General features: G+C 32.4%; 1 protein-coding gene across 1 annotated transcript in view; it reads left to right on the top strand.

Annotated features, from left to right (window-relative positions):
* Nucleotides 1-715: 715 nt before the first annotated feature.
* The window catches only part of LOC137931866 (acetylcholine receptor subunit alpha-like), a 77,151-nt gene continuing 55,100 nt past the window's right edge, over nucleotides 716-22,766 (top strand). Inside the window, exon 1 of the mRNA XM_068775377.1 lies at nucleotides 716-906. Coding sequence (XP_068631478.1) covers nucleotides 718-906 — 189 coding nt within the window. The 5' untranslated portion in view covers nucleotides 716-717. The remainder of the gene's footprint in view (nucleotides 907-22,766) is intronic.

The raw sequence follows: 22,766 nt of genomic DNA, 5'->3' as shown, positions 1-22,766 counted from the left end.
CAAAAACATATATTAAAGAAACTGTCAATGTAATACATGCTGTGTCGTAGTTTTTGTTTATTTCGTAGTTAAAAAAGTAAATAAAAAAGATGAGAAGTAGTTTACGTTAACTATAATTGAAAGCAGTTTACGAAATATTTTATATATACTGGAGATCTTTTTCTGATAAACGAATTTCAAAACTTATCTGGTTCCGATATTCTTTACAAACAAAAAATATGAAGATTAGATCTTACTCTAGAAGCGTTGCGAACATATACCCTGTCGTCCCGAAAACCTCGGGGGGTCCACCCGGACTTTGGGAAATTTTGATGTAAAACATAATAAACAGTGTATTATACGAACTACACAAGATCATATGAAAATATTTTCCTTACAATTTTTCATAATTATGTAACGGGTGTGTTAATTACAATGAAAGCATCGTCAAAGGCTGTTAACATTCAAAGATTAAGCCAATAACTGAAAAAATAATAATAGCGACGTGCACCTACCGAAGTAAAACGCTTAGTGTTAATTAGAGGGAACACGGACGAAATGCAAAAGAGTCTCGCGTCGGGCGAATCTTTGAGGGGGTGCGAGGGCAAGGGCGCGGGATGGGGTAGTGGCGGAGGCGCGGGGCGAGGTAGCGCGCAGCGGGGCAGTTAGTGTCGCGCCGCGCCTGGACGCGCGTCTCTCACGCGCGCCTTACGTAACGATGGCCGAGCCTGTAAGCTGATGGGTGCCCTCGTCTGGTGGCTGGCGGGCTGCTGCCTTGTGCGCGCCGTCGCCGCCGGTAACCCCGACGCTAAGCGTCTCTACGACGACCTGCTCTCCAACTACAACAAGCTCGTGCGGCCCGTCGTAAACACCACCGATGTCCTCCGTGTCTGCATCAAGCTCAAACTGAGCCAGCTCATCGATGTCGTGAGTCCCAGACCTGACCTAGTTCGCGGTGCAGTGCGAGCTGCTACGGCGTGCATACGGCTGGCCCTATGCGCGCTCCGTTCGGAATTTTAAATAGACACGTATCAACGCCTACGGCACGCGACCCATTTTTTATGGGACACCTCGGTTTAACATAAATCTTGAGGAGTCGGGAATAGGCGGCGAGTGTCGCAGCCACTCGCCTTTCATTTTGCCTGGCGCCGCGCTGTCTCTTCTTAATTTTGAATGACGGCCCTTAACAGCGAAGCCTTTTTCTACGGAAAAATAAAAAAAACACGAATAGAAACATGCATTTTAACAACTTTCTGTATATTTCAAAGACACCCCATCAATATACATTTAAACATTTTTTAAAATATTAATTCAGACTAGTCTTAGGAAAATAGACAGGTATTTAAAGATGAATACAAATCTAATTTGAATCATCATTAACTATGTTAGACTAAAATGTGTATACAGTAAATAATAAATATTCTTCAAACTTGCGTACAGTCATAAGTAATATGTTTTTACTTTAAAAATTTTACTTTTTACTATTCATAAAGTTTGCGAAGTTTCACAAGCAGTAAAATATGTCTTTATAAATAATTTTTCAAGATTTTTCTTTCTTGGATTCCGAATATGCATAAAATTAGACTCCATAACAAAATCAGCGATAAATGCCATAGAAAGACCGTATACGTTACGAGACGAAAGAGAGTTGAATTTATTTTGATATTTCAGGGCACGCTCGAACGATTGTTTGATATTTTATTACCATTTGTTACAGCAGGCTCGAGACTCACCAACTATACTGCGTATCATTTTGGGACTGTGGTATATTTACTCTAACATCTTATCGAGAGAAGGGAAAAATGTTTTTACCAAGCCATTTTATGAATTTTCGAACAGACGTAAATAATATTATTGGGAAGTTTATTACTTAAATTATCTTTACAAACGAGGTATTTCTACATGTCAAAACAAATAACAGTGGCACTTTTTTGTATTATACGTTGGGTTTTATAGATTATCACGTTTGAAGTGTCATAGCGCTAAAGGCGCTTAGCTCTTTATAATAGCTCGAGGGCTACCTTGGGAACCTCAGATCGCGCCTTTATATTATTTATTTCACTAAATTCTGAGCCCTCCAGCTTTTAGGACGAAGGACGTTCACCTATAAATTGGACAAATGACCTTGATAAGGTCGTTGGAATATGCTGGATGCAAGCCTTTTCCAGCTGGTTTTTTTTTAAATCTATGGTACAGGTCTACGTCCAGTAGTGGATATTCTACGGCTGAAATGATGATGATAAGGTTTTGAAGATGTTTAGCCGCACCTTGGAAAGGGCCTCTCCTTTAAGCGTAAAACTCCCGTCGGAAGACTTCGGCCTGAGCTGTCACTCGAATTAGTTCGATTTTAAGCCTTTTTATTATCATCATTGCAAAGCCTTTATAATGTTTATATTAAGATAATACAAAGTTCTTCTAAAAAAAACATAATCTGTCACGCGACCAAGTTGTAGTCGTCAAGATACTACAGAAATACAACCAACGGCCGGTGGGGCTGAAAGGTTCTTGAGTGGCGAATACGAGGTTGACCGACGACGTAATCAAAGTCGCAGGATGCAGGCAGCGCATCACCGGTCATCGAGGTCATCTTTGCGGAAGACTTATGCTATTCAGTGGGCAAATATTGCACGACGTGATAATGATGATGATGATGAATACATAAATAATATAAAGGCCTACATAAAGTTTTCATGACCACATAAAGTTCCTTCTTAATAATTTGGTATAACGTTAATTTGCAGTAAGCATGCGTTAAATCTATAATCAACCGGTCGAATTTCGTCATGTGTTCTCTAGCTATTTGCACGAAATTACCACAGTAATTTCGTAAATATATACTGTCACTACAAATACACTTCCTAAGTGTTGTAATCAATTAGCAATGTTGATTTGATTAAATTATTTTATAAATAAAAAGGAACAAAGTGAGCGAATCGCCGCTCTGATGACAAATCGTTTGTAAGTTCGTAATCATCATATTATCAGCCATATGACTGCTGGACATAAGAACTTTCCCATAGATTATTAAAACTGGTTTGAAAGCGCTTGCATCCGTCGTTTTTCCACGACCTTTACTAGTCTTCTGTCCATAACTTTGTAGGTGGACATCGCAGCTGCCCTTGCCAGTCCGAGGCCTCCACTTCATAATCGTAAGGTGTGGCCAGTGGCCATCAATTCTATGCACCATGTGGCCTCCTCGCTGCTACTTTAACTTACCAATACTCTGGCCTATGGCGGGGGGTCCATCTAGTTCACGGACCCTTCCGCTCTATGAACTCAGTACCGATTAACTGTAAGAGCCCTAAGGCTGACAGCATTAAAATCTTCAGAAACAATACAAACAATACCACTCGTAGGTCTACGGATCTACTTATATTCCTCGATATCAGGGTAAGAAGTACTTCCTACAGAGAACGAAGTTTTCGCCTGTCATGTTAAGACATAAGGTTTTATATTCTAATAGCCTATGTTACAATAAATTAATACTTTGAAGTTGAGTCAAATAGATGCATGCTACTTTGAAATAAAATGCAAAATTTTCTCTTACACAAGTTCTTGACATATAAAAGTCGTTAATGTAAAAAAATTTTGAAATAAATTAGCACTATAAACATTTTACACTTAAATCGTAAAATTTGCGTGGAATCTGGAGGCGGTGATCTCTCATTGCGGGGAACGAAAGTGCGCGGATGTTCGCTAGCGATGCGAATGCACCGAAAAATTAATAATAATTACGTTCGGAACTTACCTGCGCATCACGCGTTTAAGAGATTAATTGATGTATATACTCAATAACATTTTTAAAAGTCTTGTGTGAAAAAGATAATTTAAAACCGCCAGTAAACATTAGATATATTTTTTTAATTCCTATTGAATCTTATTTGTTAATAAAGAAATGGTGCTTTTTTGCGTGTAGCTCCTAAGTTTCGTTATTGTCGCGCCAAGGATTATAGGATAGTGATTTGAACAGACCTCAGAGTAATTTTTATACCAAGTAGTGGCGATAAAATCAAGTTTAAATACATGGTGATTTCTTACAGGTGAAAAAACTTTAAAGAGATGAATGTGTTGCTCATCTGCTATCAGTTAATGTTTCGCTCTGACTAAAAATATTGGTTTTAAATTTTTTTTTAAATTTAACTTTTTAAAAATACTAATTATTACATATTAAAATTATTTTTTTTTACTGTTTCTGAACACTATATACTATCAGAAGTTTTTGGCCTGTCGAATTCCCATAGAAAAAATAAATTAATATTACACATTTCTGAGTGATCACACAGGGTGACTGAAAATAGGTGGAAAAGCTTTAAAGCTTTTCGTTGAACGATAAGCTATCCATTCTCTTCAAAGCTTTGTCACATCTGTAACCAATCATCCTGTAGATATGGAAATGAATTGCTACGTCATAGTGTAAATGCGGTAGGCCGATGAACTTTTAATTTTAAATCTCTGGATAGCTTATTATAATTATAATCTATGTGTATCTGTTACTTGTAGATTGATTTCATAGAGTATAAAGTAAGGTAAAAAAAACTTATTGGTGACTTTCAAAAGTTTTTATGTATATTTTCCAACCAGATAGTAGGATGGATAGAATTATTCATCTCATTCTATATATATGGATTATATATTTTATAAATTTTTGATTTTTGTTAATTGTTGTTTAAAATTGATTATTTATGAAATTTTACAAAATATTTACACAAAATTATAAATTATCACCAAGTGTTTAATCGACTTTTTGTTCAAGTTAACAATTTAACTTTATTGAAATGGTAAAACTTTCCACTCGTTATTTTACCAATAGATAGTTAGAATTTTGTGCAATATGTTTACTTCATATCGATTCAGCCGTTGCATGTCCACTATTGGACATTGGACGTCTATTACTTTAAAGGTCGTCGGGCAGCGCACGTCCTGCGTTTCGCTTTCCGGTCTGTGGTCTCTAATTCAGAACCTTCATACCCCAGTAGCTATTTGTTCTGTACGCTGATTGGCCTGCCCACTCAACCACCGCTGGGCTACGTCGGAGACTTTCTCTCGTTTACGGATTTAGTCATACCTGATTCGATCTCGTAAATAAATCCGTAGCATAAAATTCGATTGGTGATGGCATGTATTAAAGCTTCAGGATGTAAATAAATTTTTTTAATACATAAACCATGCCATTGACCAATTATCAACATTTACCAGCATCGAGTTTTCGAAAACGGATCACAAGATAAACTAAATAAAAAAAATACGTAAATACCTCTTCGTACTCGAAAACGTCATATGTATTTGTATGAAAATTATAGAATATCTCCATAGATAATTTTGATTGACAGGAGCATCTCCACCAAGACTAAGAAAAGGTCTTTCTCCTGCATATACTTATGGAGCTGAGACCTGGACTTGAAGAAAAGTGGACCTATTACGTGTCGACGCGTTTGCGATGTGGTGCTGGAATCGAATGTTACAAATTTCAATAACGCCTTTTCAATATATGCACGAAATGGATTTTCGTATTCTTCAGTCTAATGACCACTAGTCTGCAGCCCCCTGCGCTGGTCCGGTCAGAACCGAACCACGCTCGACAGTTGCCGAAACAATACATAGCGCCCATGACCGGTACAGAGTACGTAACATAATCCGCGATAAAATTTCGAAAAAGGGTCACGTTCCTCAGTAGTGAGGGATACGACGCAATCTCCATAGCGCCATTTTTATAACACTCGGAAACACGAGACACGGTTTACATTCAAAAATATTTCTGTAGTATCTCTGTTCCTCATACTTAGGCTATTATTAAAACGAATAAAAACTTTAAAAGTAACCAAATGTAAACTTTATTTTGAAACTAATAAGTTTGCTCATTTCTCCGTTACAAGTATTTTCAAACTAAGACTGTTTTCAAATTTATTATTAACAGCCTGCTCGAACACTAAAGGCTAGATCGCGATAACCTAGGGTGAATAATAATCATTTAAAAAATATGATACATAACAGCCACAATTTTCAAAATTATTGTAAATTGATTATACAGGAAAAAATTCGCATTGTTGATTATCATAACTAGGAAATAATGTATAACAAGATTTAACGAAAAAATACCGAAGTTAAAATTAATATTACCTTTTCTTAGAAAAGCTGCTGTATACTTTTTTGGAAAATCGCAGCCATGATTGCAGAAAAAAAATCTTTACATTATTTTGTATTACGTATAAATTATTCTTAGAAGCTTACATATCACCCCGCAAACGATGTGATTTATAAATTATTCAACGCAGACTTTTGGGCCTAACTACATATTTATCACCTTGTATTCTTGTACTAATCCTCCATCAAATATTTACTGCCCTGTAATATAGTTTGGCAATCTATGCTACAGCTTTACGATCTTATAGTCGTATCTTTTTCCATTAACTAATTTTATTAAAACGCGTGTTGCTTGAACATTTTATTCATGCAAACAAAATTAATAAGTGTACATTATAAAAGAGAGATGTTTTTCGGAAGAAAACTTTTTACTACTATGCCTGATATTCGTCGTAAAGGTATTAGTAATGTTAATTAATAACATGACGGACATTTTACATCAAACAATGTTTAAATTTAATTTGTTTCACAATTATACATATGGTCAAACAAAGCCTAGGCGAGTTCAGATGTCAAAATACCTCTCAGTGGTCCATCTAGAGCGCAGTTGTAAAGCGGCCTGCCGTACCTTTTGAGGGATGAACATCCGGCTTTCCAGATCCGGATGAAATGATCCAAAGGAAACAGATTTATTAAACTGTCGACAGTCGAAATATGGACTAGTACCGATTTACCATTTCAAATGCTAACTACCTGGAACGTGGAGTATTTTACATAATAATGTTTATGACACTGAGAATATTTAATTTTTAATTATTATTGATAACGTAATCCATATACAGCGGGTGGATTAGTTATAAGTGTAGAAGCTGTAAAGGGATTAATGTGTAGTTCATTTTTCAGCAAATACGTTAATTGCTTTTACACGTGCTCTCAATACCTCTGTATAAAGTGATCACTCTAAAATATGTTACATAATTTGTTTTAATTAGTATTAGACAGGCCAATAACTTCTGACAATACTAAGCCTGCAAGGACGGACAGTAAACAATAATTAATTTGTAGTAATCAAAATTTTGTGTTTGTGAAAACGCTTTTTCTTACTAATTATGGTTCTACATTGTCTTATTTGTTATTTTTGAAACCATTGCAAAGCAGCACAGCAAATAGGCTATTCATTCACCCTTCGATAATCCTGTATATATGAAAATGATTACATATATCCGTTACTCTTGTAACTTGATGACGACTTTAACAATTTCTAGCATCTTTATTAATAAGTTTCCTTATACTTTGTAGAAAACTGTTATGGAAAAAAAATAATTTACAGTGCAGCTTACGTTTTAAATGTCGATAAATACATTGAAAGGCGTCGAAGGGCGAGTATTTGTGCCATCAATCTTGAAAATCAAGGTTTTCACATGACCAAATGTATGTTACATATTACTGTGTGGGACGAGCATCAACAAAAGAAATAATAACTTTTAAATTGATAAAAATTATAATATATAAAAATTAGAAATAACGTCCACTAAGTTTCAAATTGTTTTTTCATAGGGACGCCTGTCTATTCATATAGTATATAATATTATAGAAATTAGTAAATTGAGTCTGTACGGTTTTCGTAATAATATAAAAAAGTATTCAAAAATCATTAACGACGGCAAAGAACGATAATTGTTTTAACAATTGGAACGGTTTAGTTAAAAAAATTCTATTTATTTATTACTTTACATTTGCTATTACGGTGATGCACATAAAAGTTTCAGACCCGAATACCAATAAGAAATAATTACGCACATGTTATCGTAAAACATATCACTAGATATTTAACCCTGAGAGTATTGCATTAAGGTGTAGTTTACAAAAATCAAGCCATCCCCTTGATTGTAACGAGGGTATGGAGGGAGCGTGTTAAAGGGATCGACAACAATCTTGCAAAGGTTTACCATATTTGGTTCGCAATCTTGTTTTTTGCTAACAAAAAAGAATTCTGTCAGATGTAAAAAGAACGTGAATATGTCAATTTCTACCAAAAGGCATATTAATAATAAATTTCTCAAAGGTATATTTGAAAAATCTTGAAAAAAAAGAGTTGTATATTATATTTTTGAATTTATATTAAGATAGTATTACTATTTAATTACTTTAGCAGAATTACTATTTTTATCATATTAATTGATATTACAATAATACAAGATGCGTCGCCAAGATGAGCAGATTTTAAAAATTCATGGTAAAAAAAAGTATAAAGCGTACAAAAGTCAATTTTTTTTTAATATAGTTAACATCTGGAAATTATATTTTCTAAAAACCACTGAGGTGTGTGCCATCTAAATACATTCATTTTGACGGTCTTGTCTAAAATTCGCTGACACATCGCTTTGCAAATGTTGTTTTTGAGCTGTGCAATAGTAGTAGGTTTATTGATGTAAGCTTTTTGTTGATGTATAGCTCTGAAGATACCTCCAGAAATAGAAAATCTAGTGGCCTGAGATCTAAGCTCCGAGAAACCACGTAATATTCCTTCGACGCCATGTCTATTTTCCATTAAAATTTCTTGTACAATAGTGCCAAAGACTCATTGGAGGTATGGGATGTCACGCAGCTTGTCGGAACCAGGTTCTGCTGTTGTAGGCTTTAAAATTATACAGTTGTGGAAAGAGTTACCTAAAAAGAATTTCACATGCCTTTCTGAACCACCTTGTATTAGATGGTTGTGCGCAAACATACAGTATTTTATTTGGTTTGAAAGGAGCTATGACTATTTATATTTTTATAATAACAAAACAAACCGCGTTGATTACACTTTATGACAAAAAAATATGTGGCCATGATTTAAAAAGAATTTCAGCTAAACTATCCAATAAATTGCCAAGGTATGATGTAATTTCTTAGATCCAAGAAAAGCCTCTCTCCCCATGATATCAATTTTAAAATAAAAATATTATTATTCATTTAATAATTTTGTGAATACCTTTAAATGATTGCGTATTGTGTAATTATTAAATATAATGTTTTGAATCTTGAATTTTTAAGAATCTTATATAACACCTGTGCTTATTTTGTTTGCAGGTTTTTTTTTATTTTAAACAAAACTATAATACACTTATGTAATACGTAAATAATAGAGAAATAATGACTTATTCTAGACATACTAAATCCTGAAATGTTTAACAATATGAGGAAAATAGTTTAAAAATAAATTTAATTTTGCTGCAAACAGCGCATTTATGAATGTAGCAAGTTATTCATCAAACGTTTTGATTTTATTAAGCAAGATTTCTGAACTGCTTCGGTCCAAACATTTGAATTTAATAATTTTATTTGTTCAATCCCAAACAAGATATATACGCACGAGTACGCCGATGTAATTAACTAAGCATGCACCAAGTATATTGCGTTGTCTTTGTGTGTATCTGAGCTCTGTTTGAAATGGAATATGAACATTAAATGCGATTGTTTAAATCTACAGAGTGTTTGGTTATATGGTTAAAAGCTTTATACAGGTGAATCATTTCCTGTCAATAAATGCATGGTACACCAAAACCTAACGTAGAATGAATATAACATAATGTAGAATGGAAAGCATTTTAAAAATTTAAATTTCCACGTATTAAAATTAATTATTGTTTAATATCTGTCCCTGCAGATTTTGTACTGCCAGATGTTATTGGCCGCTTGCATTTTAATAGACAAAATAAATTAATGTTAATTATTTTAGACTGATTAGTTTATGTAGAAAGAAATTAACTATTCATTTTCGCCTTTAAAGGCAACAATAACCAATTGCCGTGTATAGTAAATAAATAGTGTCCCTAAATTATGCAGTAAAAAGTTAAAAATTTCAGAAATTTCAAAGAAGACATTTAACATAAATTCGTAAAATCAAATCCTAAAATCATATGTAGGATTTTTAAGTAATAACAAAGCTCGTTAATGAATTTCTCTTTAACTGTATTAAGGTTGTTGCAAAAGTCACCACAAAAACATTTATAATAAAACCAAAAATCCGCCTAAGTTCGATGTGGACTATTTTCAGAATAGGGCGCGTTTGGAACCCTCGTAACCTTAATAAGGCCAATACAGTGGTGTTTAATCTGATTCTAGTTTCTGTCAAATTGGACTCTTCTGGCATTCTTCCCATGATGTATGCAAATGGTCACTGTAAATGATCCCATGTATGGATTATTAATACAATAAAAAATGATAAGAAATATTGTGTATAAAACATTGGTGTTGATTATTCATTTAAGCAGTAAGGTTTTTTTGACATAAATTTCACTATTCATTACATCGTAGCGACAGTTTTATTTTTGTTTAAAACACTTTAACGTGATGAGCTCTATGTGTAACAATTAACACTGCGGAGAGCGAAGCATTGTGAGCGATGCTAATGGAGGTATTGATAAAAACACGCACAGCGAGGGATTACGCGTTTTAAAAAGCTTTCATAAACATAGTGGATAATTTGTTTAGTTAGTTTACTAAATAAATTAGATACTATTATACATTCGTATGTTATTTTAAAACGACTATTATCTATTTAAATTTAATATTTCTATTAATTGACTAAATTAAATAAAATTTCTCGGTAAATAGATATAAAATTGCTAAATAACTCGTTTATTAATATTTCTAATTAATATTATAATTTAACAAAAAAGATAAACATTATGTCTATTTATCATGTTTAGTATCAATTCTATTAGAAATTTCTAGGTGAACAATATGTCCAGCTATGCACGTCTTGCGTTTGAAATGATGCTGTGTGTTTATAAATGTGTGATATTTTTATAACAATTGCCTACATTAAAGTATCTAATTTATTTAAATAAGATATTAAGATATAGGATGTTTAAAAAACTTACTCAGGCAAATTATGCAGTCAGAAAGTTGCCGGCAATAATAATGCAGATTTAGATACGCGTACATTGCAAGAAGCAGTAGAATCTTATAATTACTGATTACAGGCGTGAGTCATAAAATCTAACTAATCAAGCCCTCACAAATATTAACATACAGCACCCGGCTATAAATATAGCACATCGACCTTTGGAAAGAGACAATTGGCTAATTTCGGCTTCTTAGAGCACTATCTCAGTCCCACACTACCTATGTGACGTTTTGTCAGTCGTTGTATTTAGTGCGACAGAGATAACTACTGTACTGTAACGTACTTTTCTTCTGGCGTTAGATGTCAGTGTTGCCAAACATAAAATAATGGGCGGTATTCTGAAACGTCACAAATACTTAATTCATTTATATTCAAAACAGAAGGACAAGTTGTAAATATGGTAAAAGTAGCATTCTATAATAAACGTTCTAAGCGCTCTTCAAGCGACTTTTTCTAGACAGTTCACGTCAAGTAAACAAAGTAATAAAGTAAAAAATTATTTTATCGTAAATTTCTTAAGTTGCTACATCTAGTTTTTGTGAGTCAAAATTTTTTTTACGTATATCATGCCGCCTAGAATTTCTTCTACATCCATATACATTTTAAACACTTTTGAACTATGTCATGGCAGTGTTAAAAACAATGTGTTGACATTTTTTAAATTAAATTGTAAATTAAATATTATCCTAATGAAATATTTTTAATAACATCGAGTCTGTTATGTGATTAGATATTTCATTATTATTATTATGAAGTGATTTATACCTTATAAAATCCTGTTAATTCATGGTGTTAAGTTTATTTCTGAGTTATTAAATAACACGTTCAGAGTACTGACTTTTTTCGCAAACAAATATTTTTATTTGATCGCACTTCACCTTAATATTAGGATGACCAAGAATCGTTACGCATTCAAAGCGAGGTTTCATCTTGACAAGCTAAAGTCATTGAATGTTATATACTACAATACATTATGTATTAATATAAATACTTTTAACTTTTGTTATATTGGTTTATATCGCCATTTTACTATTTGATTACTTTTTAGTATAGACATTAAAATAGGACGACAAGCACAGGGTCGAATGTCCAACCACATTGTGGATTAACGATGACCTTTTTTAAGTAATCGGAAGAAGCTGAATTCAGACTGATTCCAATCGGAATTTTTGAAAACATAAATCTGTTTCGAGTAGTGGACGTTCACGGCTAAAATGATGTGGATGATAGTTTATATTAAATATCGTAAATATTTTATTGATTTTTTTCCTTCGTCAGATCATTATTTGAAATTTATTTAACACCTACCTTCGTTAATTTATCTTTGCAAATCCCAAGAGCTTAACTGCCAGAGTACGACTTTGGCGTTAGGTTAGTTATTGTATATAGTGGAAGAAGTAAATAAATAAACAAAAAGCAGATAATATGAAATAAAATGTGTCCCGTTTGCTGCGTAAACCGCGAAGCTCTGTGAAAAAGTATTAAAAATTCAAGTATGGTTTATCTTTAAAAACCGGAGCAAAAGCATTCGTCTTAAACGAAGTTGATCTCGTTACACGCAGCACTGCAAAGAAAAGTTACTCAAACTTGCAGCGTTATAATACCCTTGCTGCTCGTTCTTGCAAAAATTTGTATCTCATTTAGACTTTCTCAAACTCTTTTATTGCGGGGAAAAAAAGTTGGACATTGTGAGAAGTTCTCAATGTGTATTGCCAATACTACGTTTTATCTTAATTTCAGTGGCGTAAACTTGATATAAATGCCTACGGTATAATATTTTATTTAGTTTGAAGCGTGGTTATAAATATCTTCTTAATTGTCTAGTAGTATTATTACATAACGTCATTAAAAGAAATAATTGTAATAAGGTTTAGTAAGAGGGTATTGTTTAGGTATTAATTTATTATGATTAAATAATTTAAATTTAATCGTTGTGAACTGAACTTTTTTTCTTATTATTAGTCCTGTTCATTTCTGTTGCATAAAGAATTAAGGCGAAGTAATATTTAATATATATACAGGCTGTTTGGAAATAAGTGAAAAAGGTTTAAAGATGTGAATGTATGTATTCATTTGCTGTCAATTAATCATTAATTATATTGTACAACCTGTTAAAAAATCAATGGCTTTAGAAATAATAAATAAAGTCATAATATATTTAAAAAAAAACGCGTTTTTTACGCATCCCTACAGACTTCGTACTGCCAAAAGTTATTGGCATCGTTCATCAAAGTTATCGCATTCTAAAGTTTCAGAGTAATCACTTTATAAGGGTTAATTGGAATTAGCTTTAAAGCTTTTGGTTAACAAATGATCATTATACATTACCTTGTAAAATTTTCACATATGTTACTAATCCACCCGTATACCTTTGCTGAAATACAATATATACAATCTAACTAAGGCCAGTCCCTGAGTAGGACGTCGTTGTCCGTTTACTTGCAAAGGGCAATGAGTCGAACGCCTTGTGTGCGTAACACGGTCCATATCGCCCAGAAATGACATATGTAAATTAATCCTTTACTTATGTTCCATATCGTACTATCCACAGACTCCATGTAATTTAGAGCAGTTTTTTGCGATGAGCCACAAGCGCTCCTTGGTACGTGTGGAATGAAAACTTTTAGACCACTAGACCGACCTTAGCTAATTTGTTTTTATTTTTTTTAATTAGAGACTTATTATAATTAATAAAACACAGCTGTTTTTTTAAATCACACGTACATCGATATTTGATGACTCTGCCGTTAGCCAAATCAATCCATTAGTTGGACTTACAAACTGATCCACTAAGGGAAATGAAATCTTCTCACCTTTTGGATACCAAGCTACGTCCTTGACCTCTTAGATGTTACGACAACAATAGCTTAGAGCCACCATAACAAGTTGGACAGCGTGATTACATTTAATCCTCGCTATCTGGGTACTGTTCGAATGATATTTTGGATATAGTTATGTACCGGGCATGATAATATAAACTTTCCCCTTTTAATAATGTAATCGGTACTGGTATGATTCCCCACGTCCACTCCCAAAAACGATAACAGCTACCGACAAAGCCATAGTCGTAATTTTCGGCTCCACTTTAAACGGAAAGCTGAACAGTTTTCGAGTCATTGCAAAAGCCAAGGTTCCCCCTAAAGGGCTCCTACCTAAATCAATCATAAAAACATTTACTTTAGTTTGAGAGACTTTCCTATTAAACAATATAACAACCTGTGCTAAGGTTTTCGAAGTCCTGGAACATTCTTACGGTGTAGTGAGCTGTTGACCAATTTTAGCAGTGGATGTCGTACGGCTAAAATAGTTATAGTGATTATCATTATCTTATGAAATAATGTTTTACCTGGTAGAAAAAACAATATTACCAAAGTACATATTTATTAATTCTTACTTTATAGCACATCTTATAACCATAACATAGAAATATTACATTAACAACATACAAGTACAAATGGCGACGGTTACACAATTTTTGATTTTTGACAGAATACTTTCGAATAGATAGAACAAGATCTGTATTTTATTAGCAAGGTGTCAACTGATAAGAAAAAAAGAATGTTAATTATAGTGTGTTACATTAATTTATCTTCGCAAAATAATCTTACACGATAAATTTATCAAAACTTGGAAAATATATTTTTGCGCAATGAATTTTAGCGACCTTTCAAGTGGCGGCGCCGGCCATCATTTCACAGCCTTTGACTGTATTGAAACGCGTACTTAAAAGGTTAAATGTTTTCAGTTTATTTCATTTTAGCATTTTAGAAACGGGTGTCGAAGTACTAAAAGTTTTGCTTATAAATAACAAAAAATAATTAAATTTAAGTGAAAATTCTTTTTGAAATGATGCTGGTTTAAAATTGTGTAGGCTCTCTAACATTGGATTAAAAACAGACTATAATCTAAGGTTTTTCGTGTATATTGTGATCCATTTTTACCGATATACACAAATAACACTGCGATGTGTTTAAACCTTGGTAATGTTCGCAATACGCGGGTCCAAATCGGACTAGCAATCAAGTGCAACCAGATACTACAGAGCCGCTTTTCTCACGCCCCCGGCGACATTTACATATGTCCCTTAAACAAACGAGTCCCACATCTGTTGTAAAACACTACGTGTCCTGTAATTTTGTAATTGCACATTTGTCATAAATAATTTATTAACTATCCATACAAATGAAGCCAACAGTTCAATTGCAACAAATTTCGGACTCGGTCTGTTTACTTTTACCAGTAAACAGTTAAGCGTATTTTCTTATATATTTATTATTTTTCACTTTCATTTCAAGTTAAAGAGTTTCACAGTTAAAGTGTGCTTTTTCAGTTCAGTGATATTAACATTCATACGATAAAAACAATAAAATGTTTAAAACGAAGTAAAGAATAAGCAAAAATATTCTTTTACTTTGCATCATATTTTATATCATATTTTGCAGGTAGCACTTTAACTGACCAAAGATTCTTTCAAACGGCTCAAAAAGAGGCAGCCTTTGTAACAAAGTGATGGCTCTTTTATCATACAATAGGCGTCCTTCATTCTATTTTCATCGTAAAGTTTTCATTGATAATTTGTATTCATTTTTGTAGGTTGTGTTTTGAATATTTTTCAAATACTAAGACTACAATCTTTTACATATAACACTATTCAGTTTTGTATACTCTAATTTAGAATAGAGAGTAATTCACAACATTTACTAATTTGGAATCATGAGCTCATTAAGATATGTATTTAGCATCCGGGATTGCGAGAAACGTTGGTTGTGGTTTAAACGGAACGATAAACTATGTTTACTGCCTGCGATACACTAAATCAGAGAGACCTTATTTGCTCCCAGACTTTATTTGCACAGAACACTTTCAAAAATTTAGCTGGTTTCAGTGAACCCCTTGCGGCTACGAATGTACAATATTCTTTAAATTTAACAAAATATGTGAAGATTAGATCTAACTATGGTAATCTGCAAGTTTTTACAAGTAACTATCGCTCCGCTACTTAAAATTTATCTACTTATATAGATGGGTGAACTCGGAACAAAATTTTAGTTCATAATTATCGAAAACAGATAATTTTTTGTGGATCTCCGCTTACGCATTGTGAACAACCATTTCGGTTACGCCAACGTAGATCCTCTCGAGTCCGCCATAGACGTCTAGGTGTCCATTTTGAGAACTCCAGGCTCCATGTAAATACACATATTTATTTATTATTGATGTGTGGTTAAGTTAAACTACTGTTAAAAATGTTATATAGGCGATATATAGAGGATTTATTACTCCCACTTAAATCTCTATAGTATTTTTTGCTAATCGGATTTTCCTTGAATAATTTTAACCGTTAGAGTTAAACCATTAAAGCTATCACATAATTATAACCTATACAGACGTCCTACTATTAAATAAGTGGTTCCCTTCATATTAAAACAGATACTCGAATGCATAAAAATTAAAATTAATTTTAAAAAGATCAAATTAACATTAACAAAATATTTTTGAAATAATGATATAAACCGTGACAAACTTAATCAAAAAATAAGATTTAATACGATGTATATATACCTATTTAAAATGGCAAATAATTTATAGTTAGTTGTTACCTACAGGCTAGATTTTAATAATATTAATAATTTTAAGCTCAATTCAGTGTATTGTTAATAGCCCTTTTAGAAAACAGGTGATCGATGACGAATGTTAAATGTACAGAAAAAATTTTGAAATAAACGATACAAGTATTTGTTGTTTAATAGCAAGCTCAGCTCTCTTTTTTCGATAACTCGAAGAAAGCATTCGCGGTAACATAATATATTTTTGTCAGTTCAATAAAATTCGCAGAGCGTTGTTTTCCCGTTGGACACGTACGAGATTTCTCGGAGGAAGCAACGTAACGGCGAGTGTAACACAATATCCGCTAACCGGAATGGTTATTACTGAAAGAAATGTTAAAATGAACCTTGTAAAACATTTTTTCAATATTTGTAAAAGTGAACTAGATGGTCTATTCTTTACCCACGTTGTTATACCACATCATACATGATTAATAAAAATTTTATTGCGCTTGATAGACGAAAAATATTGAAATAAATCACTTTAAATAGCCCATTCACCTTTATATTTAAAAATTACAGTTTTTGCCTGCTCTGTTTCTTTGTCGTGCTATGAAGTGTCATTTACAGGGTGATTACTTATAGGTGTAAAAACTTTGAAGGAAAAAATGTATGGGTAGAAATGTGTAGCTCACTTTTTGTTGACACGTGACCTGTACACGCTCCTTTAAAGTTTTGACAACTAAGAACAATCATCCTGTACATATAATATATATCACAAAATAAAGAAAATGGTTTCATGGTATTCAACATAGTAAAAAGCTTTTTATTAAATTTGTTGATGAAGCCAAAGAATCCGAAACTTAAAATTAATAAAATTTCATTTAAAATTCTGCTTTCCAAATGAGAACGCTTTTACGATATGCGTTTTACAAAAGTTGGATACAAAGGTATTGAGTTAATTGTTACTAAAGTATTTTACCTTTTCCAGTTTACCCCAGTTATAAATTCCACAACTTATTTTAATATTTTACTGTGTTTTTAATTAATGGTATGATTATATGATTTTTAAAGATTTTTTTTTATTGATAGTAGTCACTATCTCATTTCTAATGTGCAAATAAATTCTTCTTTCTGTTCGTGCACTCTGGTCCGTGTGGTCGTGGTTATGCTTGGGTTAGTTCTGGTGGGCCCGCTGCTCGGTGTTTGGCGGAGTGAGAGCATTCATTTAATTTTAATAATAATGAAAATATATGCCATGGTTAATTGTCTTACTCCTAAGTATTAATAACTCAGGTAATCAAGAATGGCAATACGAGTTGAACAGTTAATTCTATAATCATTATCTAAGATCGTCTGTTTTACCTCATTAAGGGTTGAGAACTTTGGGAGCTTAACGTTCAGTCACTAAACGGATTGAACAAAACACAAACAAATACACAACGACATTGTTATTAATTCAGCCGAAGGACGGTCATTGCTTAGGCCATTGATATAGTCCTCCCTCCAGTCCTTTCTATTAGGACCGCTTACAACCGCACATATAATATACATACAATACCTTTGCTTTATTTACAATTAACTATATTATTTTTTGTTTATGAACTCCAAACTTACATCGCTATTGTTGTGATAGCGTGAAGAGCATGCAAAAATATATACCAAATGTTTTGGGCTGATCAAAATTATAGTTTTTTTTAATTATTTATTCTCTTCTAATTATTTATTACAAATATATATTTTTAATTCAATACGTTGATTGTAATATGCGAAACTTGCGCATACAAGATTACAGTTTATGCTTAAAACAAAAGGTGGACGGACAGAAACGGTAATATAAAATTTACACTACACCCAAAGCCGTATCCAAGCGTATTTGCTTAGGTAACATTGACTTCGCACAATATTATCCAGCCAAATATTTCATGCTGTTCAGATGGGTACAATGTTTTATTTCCATTACACACAAGTTCTCAGGCGCTAGGGGCCGACACTTTGTCCTGAATGTTTTATAACTAAACTCAGGATCACTGTTGTTACTTTAGGACCGATATAAAACAGAGTACGAAAATATTAAGCCTTTATAAATAATTAAATAAACAGTCACCATAACTTATCAGCTTTCCATTTTTCAACGCTGTGTACATACGCTTATACTGCGTCATAAAATTTATCTATTTAAATTTTATGAAATCAAATACAAGCATATCGGGTGATTGTTTATATGTAAAAGCTTTCATAGAGTGAATTTATACTTCATTTGGAGGCAAAAAGCTTTGACTTTAACTTTGTCTGGTCTTGTCTCTGCGGGCTGGTTTCCGCAACCAAGCACTGTGCTGTATTTTGCGACAGTTTTTTTAAGACTTACATCTAATTCCAATAATTCTGTATAAAGTGATCATTGTCAACTATGGCACATAAATTTTTATGTTGGTATAAGTTATGTTTGTTTGTGGTATTCCAATAATTTCTACCATTACATAATCTGCATACACAGACAGTAATTAATAAATTATTTTAATATGTAGTGATCCGAATTAAAAAAAACACTTTCTTGCAATGTTATCTTTATTTTTTTTATTAATACTGAAATTAATTATTTTTGGATAGGGTGTAACATTAATTGATTATCAGTAACATACATTAATCTCTGTAAATATTTAGCCCATGTAACCTATCATTCTGTACAATAATGTTCTAAATTAATAAGTATTTAATAGTATTCGCAGTATAAACAGTGCTACACGTACTCGTATATACGAACATTGCATAAGTTTAAAGAGCGAAATGTATTCACAAGTAAGCATGCATTTCCGTCGAATGAAAAACTCTACGCTCCTTGAACCAACGCAGTTGCAGTAAACGGTCCCCTCGCCCGTGAACTGAATAATCTCGTTAGATGTAGCCGTATATTATTTGATCAAATTTATTAAAGTCATGCTGTTTCTGAAGTTAATTAAGAGGAAATAGTCTTTTTTAATTAAAATTTAAAAACATTGTAATAAAAATAAGTTAAGTTTAATATTTAGCTCTTAAATAAGCTCTCCTAAGAAGATTTTCCGCTTGAAGTGTTTGTAAGTTGTTAAATTGTTTGCTAAAAAGAACTTCAGCGAAAAGCATTTTTAATTTTTTTACTAAAAATCATTATTTTAAAGTTATAGTAAGTAGATAAGTGAATATTTTATAGAATAAAAGTTAGTTCCAAATTCTATATATAATTGTCGTCCGTTCTATTTTTTTTTCGAATCACCTAGTTCAACGTAAAACGACAACGAAAAACAATAACACGAAAAGGTCCTTATATACTGTGATTCAATACATGTTCATGTTGTGAATATAGAAATGATATTGTGTATCTGTGTATGAATATTATTTGCTTTTCTTGTTTTTTATCTTTTTTATTTATTTAAGAGCTTCGACTATAATACGCATAATGGGTGACCGTTATCAGAATTCAGATAAAAATTCAGACAAAAAAACTACGATAATTCTACAATTATTCAAATAAAAATTAAAAAGAAGAATTGTGTGATTTTATTGCTAAAAGGTATATTTTTCATCGTGTCGGGTACACTTTGGGAATTTCAAGCCGGTCGCTGCAGATGTGATCGTAGCATAGCACTAAACTCGCGACTGATATTTTTTAAGTGCTGCCACGGGTCTTGCGTTCTCTTCGTTTATTTTATCCTTTAGTAAAAAAAGTCAACGGGGGTAAAGTCCGGTGACTAGGTGAACAGGGAATGTCATCATATGATGAATACACAAAATAGCATTTTTTCAAAATACTTCCTGACGTATTCTTAAAATTATCAATCACAGTATGCTAATTTAATTAAACTGCAGAATAATTCAAATATTTTCTATTAATATTATTTCGGATGTGGCGGATGTGGATGGGTTGTAGCGCCACAGGAGGTAAGTATTCATTCTTTAGTTGTATTATAATTATAAGAAAACAATTTTTGGTAGGAAATTGAAATAGACAAAATAAAGAACCTCAAATTGCTTTTATTGCAGAAGATACGTGTATATATATAAAGGTGTAATATAATTATTAGAAATCACTCATACTAGATCTGAGTCGCTGCTAAATCATCGATAATAATGGTCTTAATGTTCTGTAATTTATTCGTTATCATTTTGGCCAAAAAGAGAAAACTTATTTTAATAAAAAAGAAGTAATGATTTAAGATTTTTTTAAACAGTTCCTCTGTAAGCATATTTCGTTTATATATTGAATTTTACACTGCCATTTAATTAATTTGCATAAAATAAATAAATCCTTATGAATCATTTATTTATGTTATGTGACATCGGTCTCTTTCTGCAAAAGTTTACTACAATATGGTGTCAGACGATGTAGCTAATAAAATTTTAACTTTCAACACATACCACTTAACGCGTAAAGAAAATAAAGATTTTTTTTATTTCAAAATGGTGAAAAGTAATGAATGGGTATAAGTATGGTTAAAAATGAAATCACAGAAGAATAACAATAAAATAAGTTCTAACCTTTTAAATTGTCATTTACTCGATACATTAGAATCAGTGGAATTTTTAATGTGTTCCATCCATATTATAATAGAAGATATGGATACACTTGTTTTTGGAAGACCTAATTTTTTATTCGCATCCCCTATAAGTGTTCAAAGTACCGGAATCTAGCGCACTTATTGTTTTATAAAGTGGCGATAAGCAATCTCAAGGAATTGAATATTTATCAAGTGTTATTTTTTTTAATTTATTTTACTATAAGACTCGTTTAGATTTGTTATCGTGTTAAGATATAAATAAAATTGATCACTTTCGCTTCGAACACTGTTAAACTTATATTGCCGATTTTAAATCGTTAGTTATGACATAAGGCAACAAATTTAAATGTTCAAAATCATACACTAAATCCTTTTAATGGACTATACGTTATCAACGTTGTAACACGTTTGCTTTATATTCTACTCATTAACACATTTCATTTGAAGTAATTTTTATATTTACACTTTTTACCAAAATTACGGTTTGCCAAATTAAATATTTAATTACGGAGATATTTAAATTAAAAAAAACCGCACAGTGGTAATTATGCATAACTCGACGTCGCGTGTTAAAAAAATCAAATCAATTTTTTAACAATTTCAAAGATAAAACCAATGGTCCTTTTTTACATAATCTGTTGTTTTCACAGATAAATGATATCTATGTAAAGCTATAGTACAAATACTGTTATTAGACGTCACTACGATTGTACTACGCAGTGGTAGCCTAGGGTTAGAGGACTGAGACCGGCGAACGTAGGTCACTGGTTTGATTCCTAAAATGCAATCTTATGTAATTAACACTTTGTGCATCAATTATAAAGTATTGCCGCAGCTCAAAAACAATGTTCCAGAAGATGAGCAGCAGTGTCCTCTGCTTACCATAATACAAAACTGAGATCGCCAACTCTACTGCCAATTGTGGCAATTGTGGTACATATCCCCCACCTCCCAGAAATCTTTAAGGCGGCCTATGCCTTGCCATGGGCGTCTTTTTGTTAAAACGACGATTGTAGTGCAGGACTTGGCTGTCCTTTGTATCTGTTGTAAATAATTTATTGTAAAGCTTACTAAATACGATGTTATAATGAATGTATCGATGCAAGAAACTTTTATATTATATGTAAAAATTAACAACTTAAAACGGTTTGTTATTATGATATTAAATGATGATATGAAACTTATCTTCCTTATGTTCCGTAAATACTGTGTTGATAAATTCTGCATTACATCTTACTCTGTCTCAATCCATCCATTCATGCGATGGTCCCGCACTTAAGGAAATCTTCGTGCAATACGCGTCTAGCCTTACTTAGCCATTACAAGAGCACTCGTCTGCAGTACACTCGACGTCACCGAAACATTTCCGGAAATGTTTCATTTGAGTGTTGGCTGTTGAGTGATTTGGATTTCATAAGCATTCTTGTAAAATGCTCTCTACGAGATCTATATTACTGCTATGAATATACAAATGTACGATAATATCACTCTATTTTAAGTAATATAAAGTAATTTTATAGAAATTTTGGACAAAAAATAGCGTTTCTAGAGATAACGTATAACTTAAAGATAAAATATACAGAATGTAAATACAGGCTTAAAAACTTTTTGCTCATTTGTTAGCAAAATTTATTTTCATTTTCCGCCCAATAACTTCTGGCAGCACAAAGTCTCCATGTACAACAAGGGAGAGAAAGTAAAAAATCAGTAAATTTTTCGTACTATTACATC

This window comes from Battus philenor, unplaced genomic scaffold, assembly GCF_028537555.1.
Source record: "Battus philenor isolate CCGP_79_NKW_IND1 unplaced genomic scaffold, ilBatPhil1.0.hap1 SCAF_8, whole genome shotgun sequence".
Classification (NCBI taxonomy): Eukaryota; Metazoa; Arthropoda; class Insecta; order Lepidoptera; family Papilionidae; genus Battus; species Battus philenor.
This window is presented reverse-complemented; position numbering and strand designations above follow the sequence as displayed.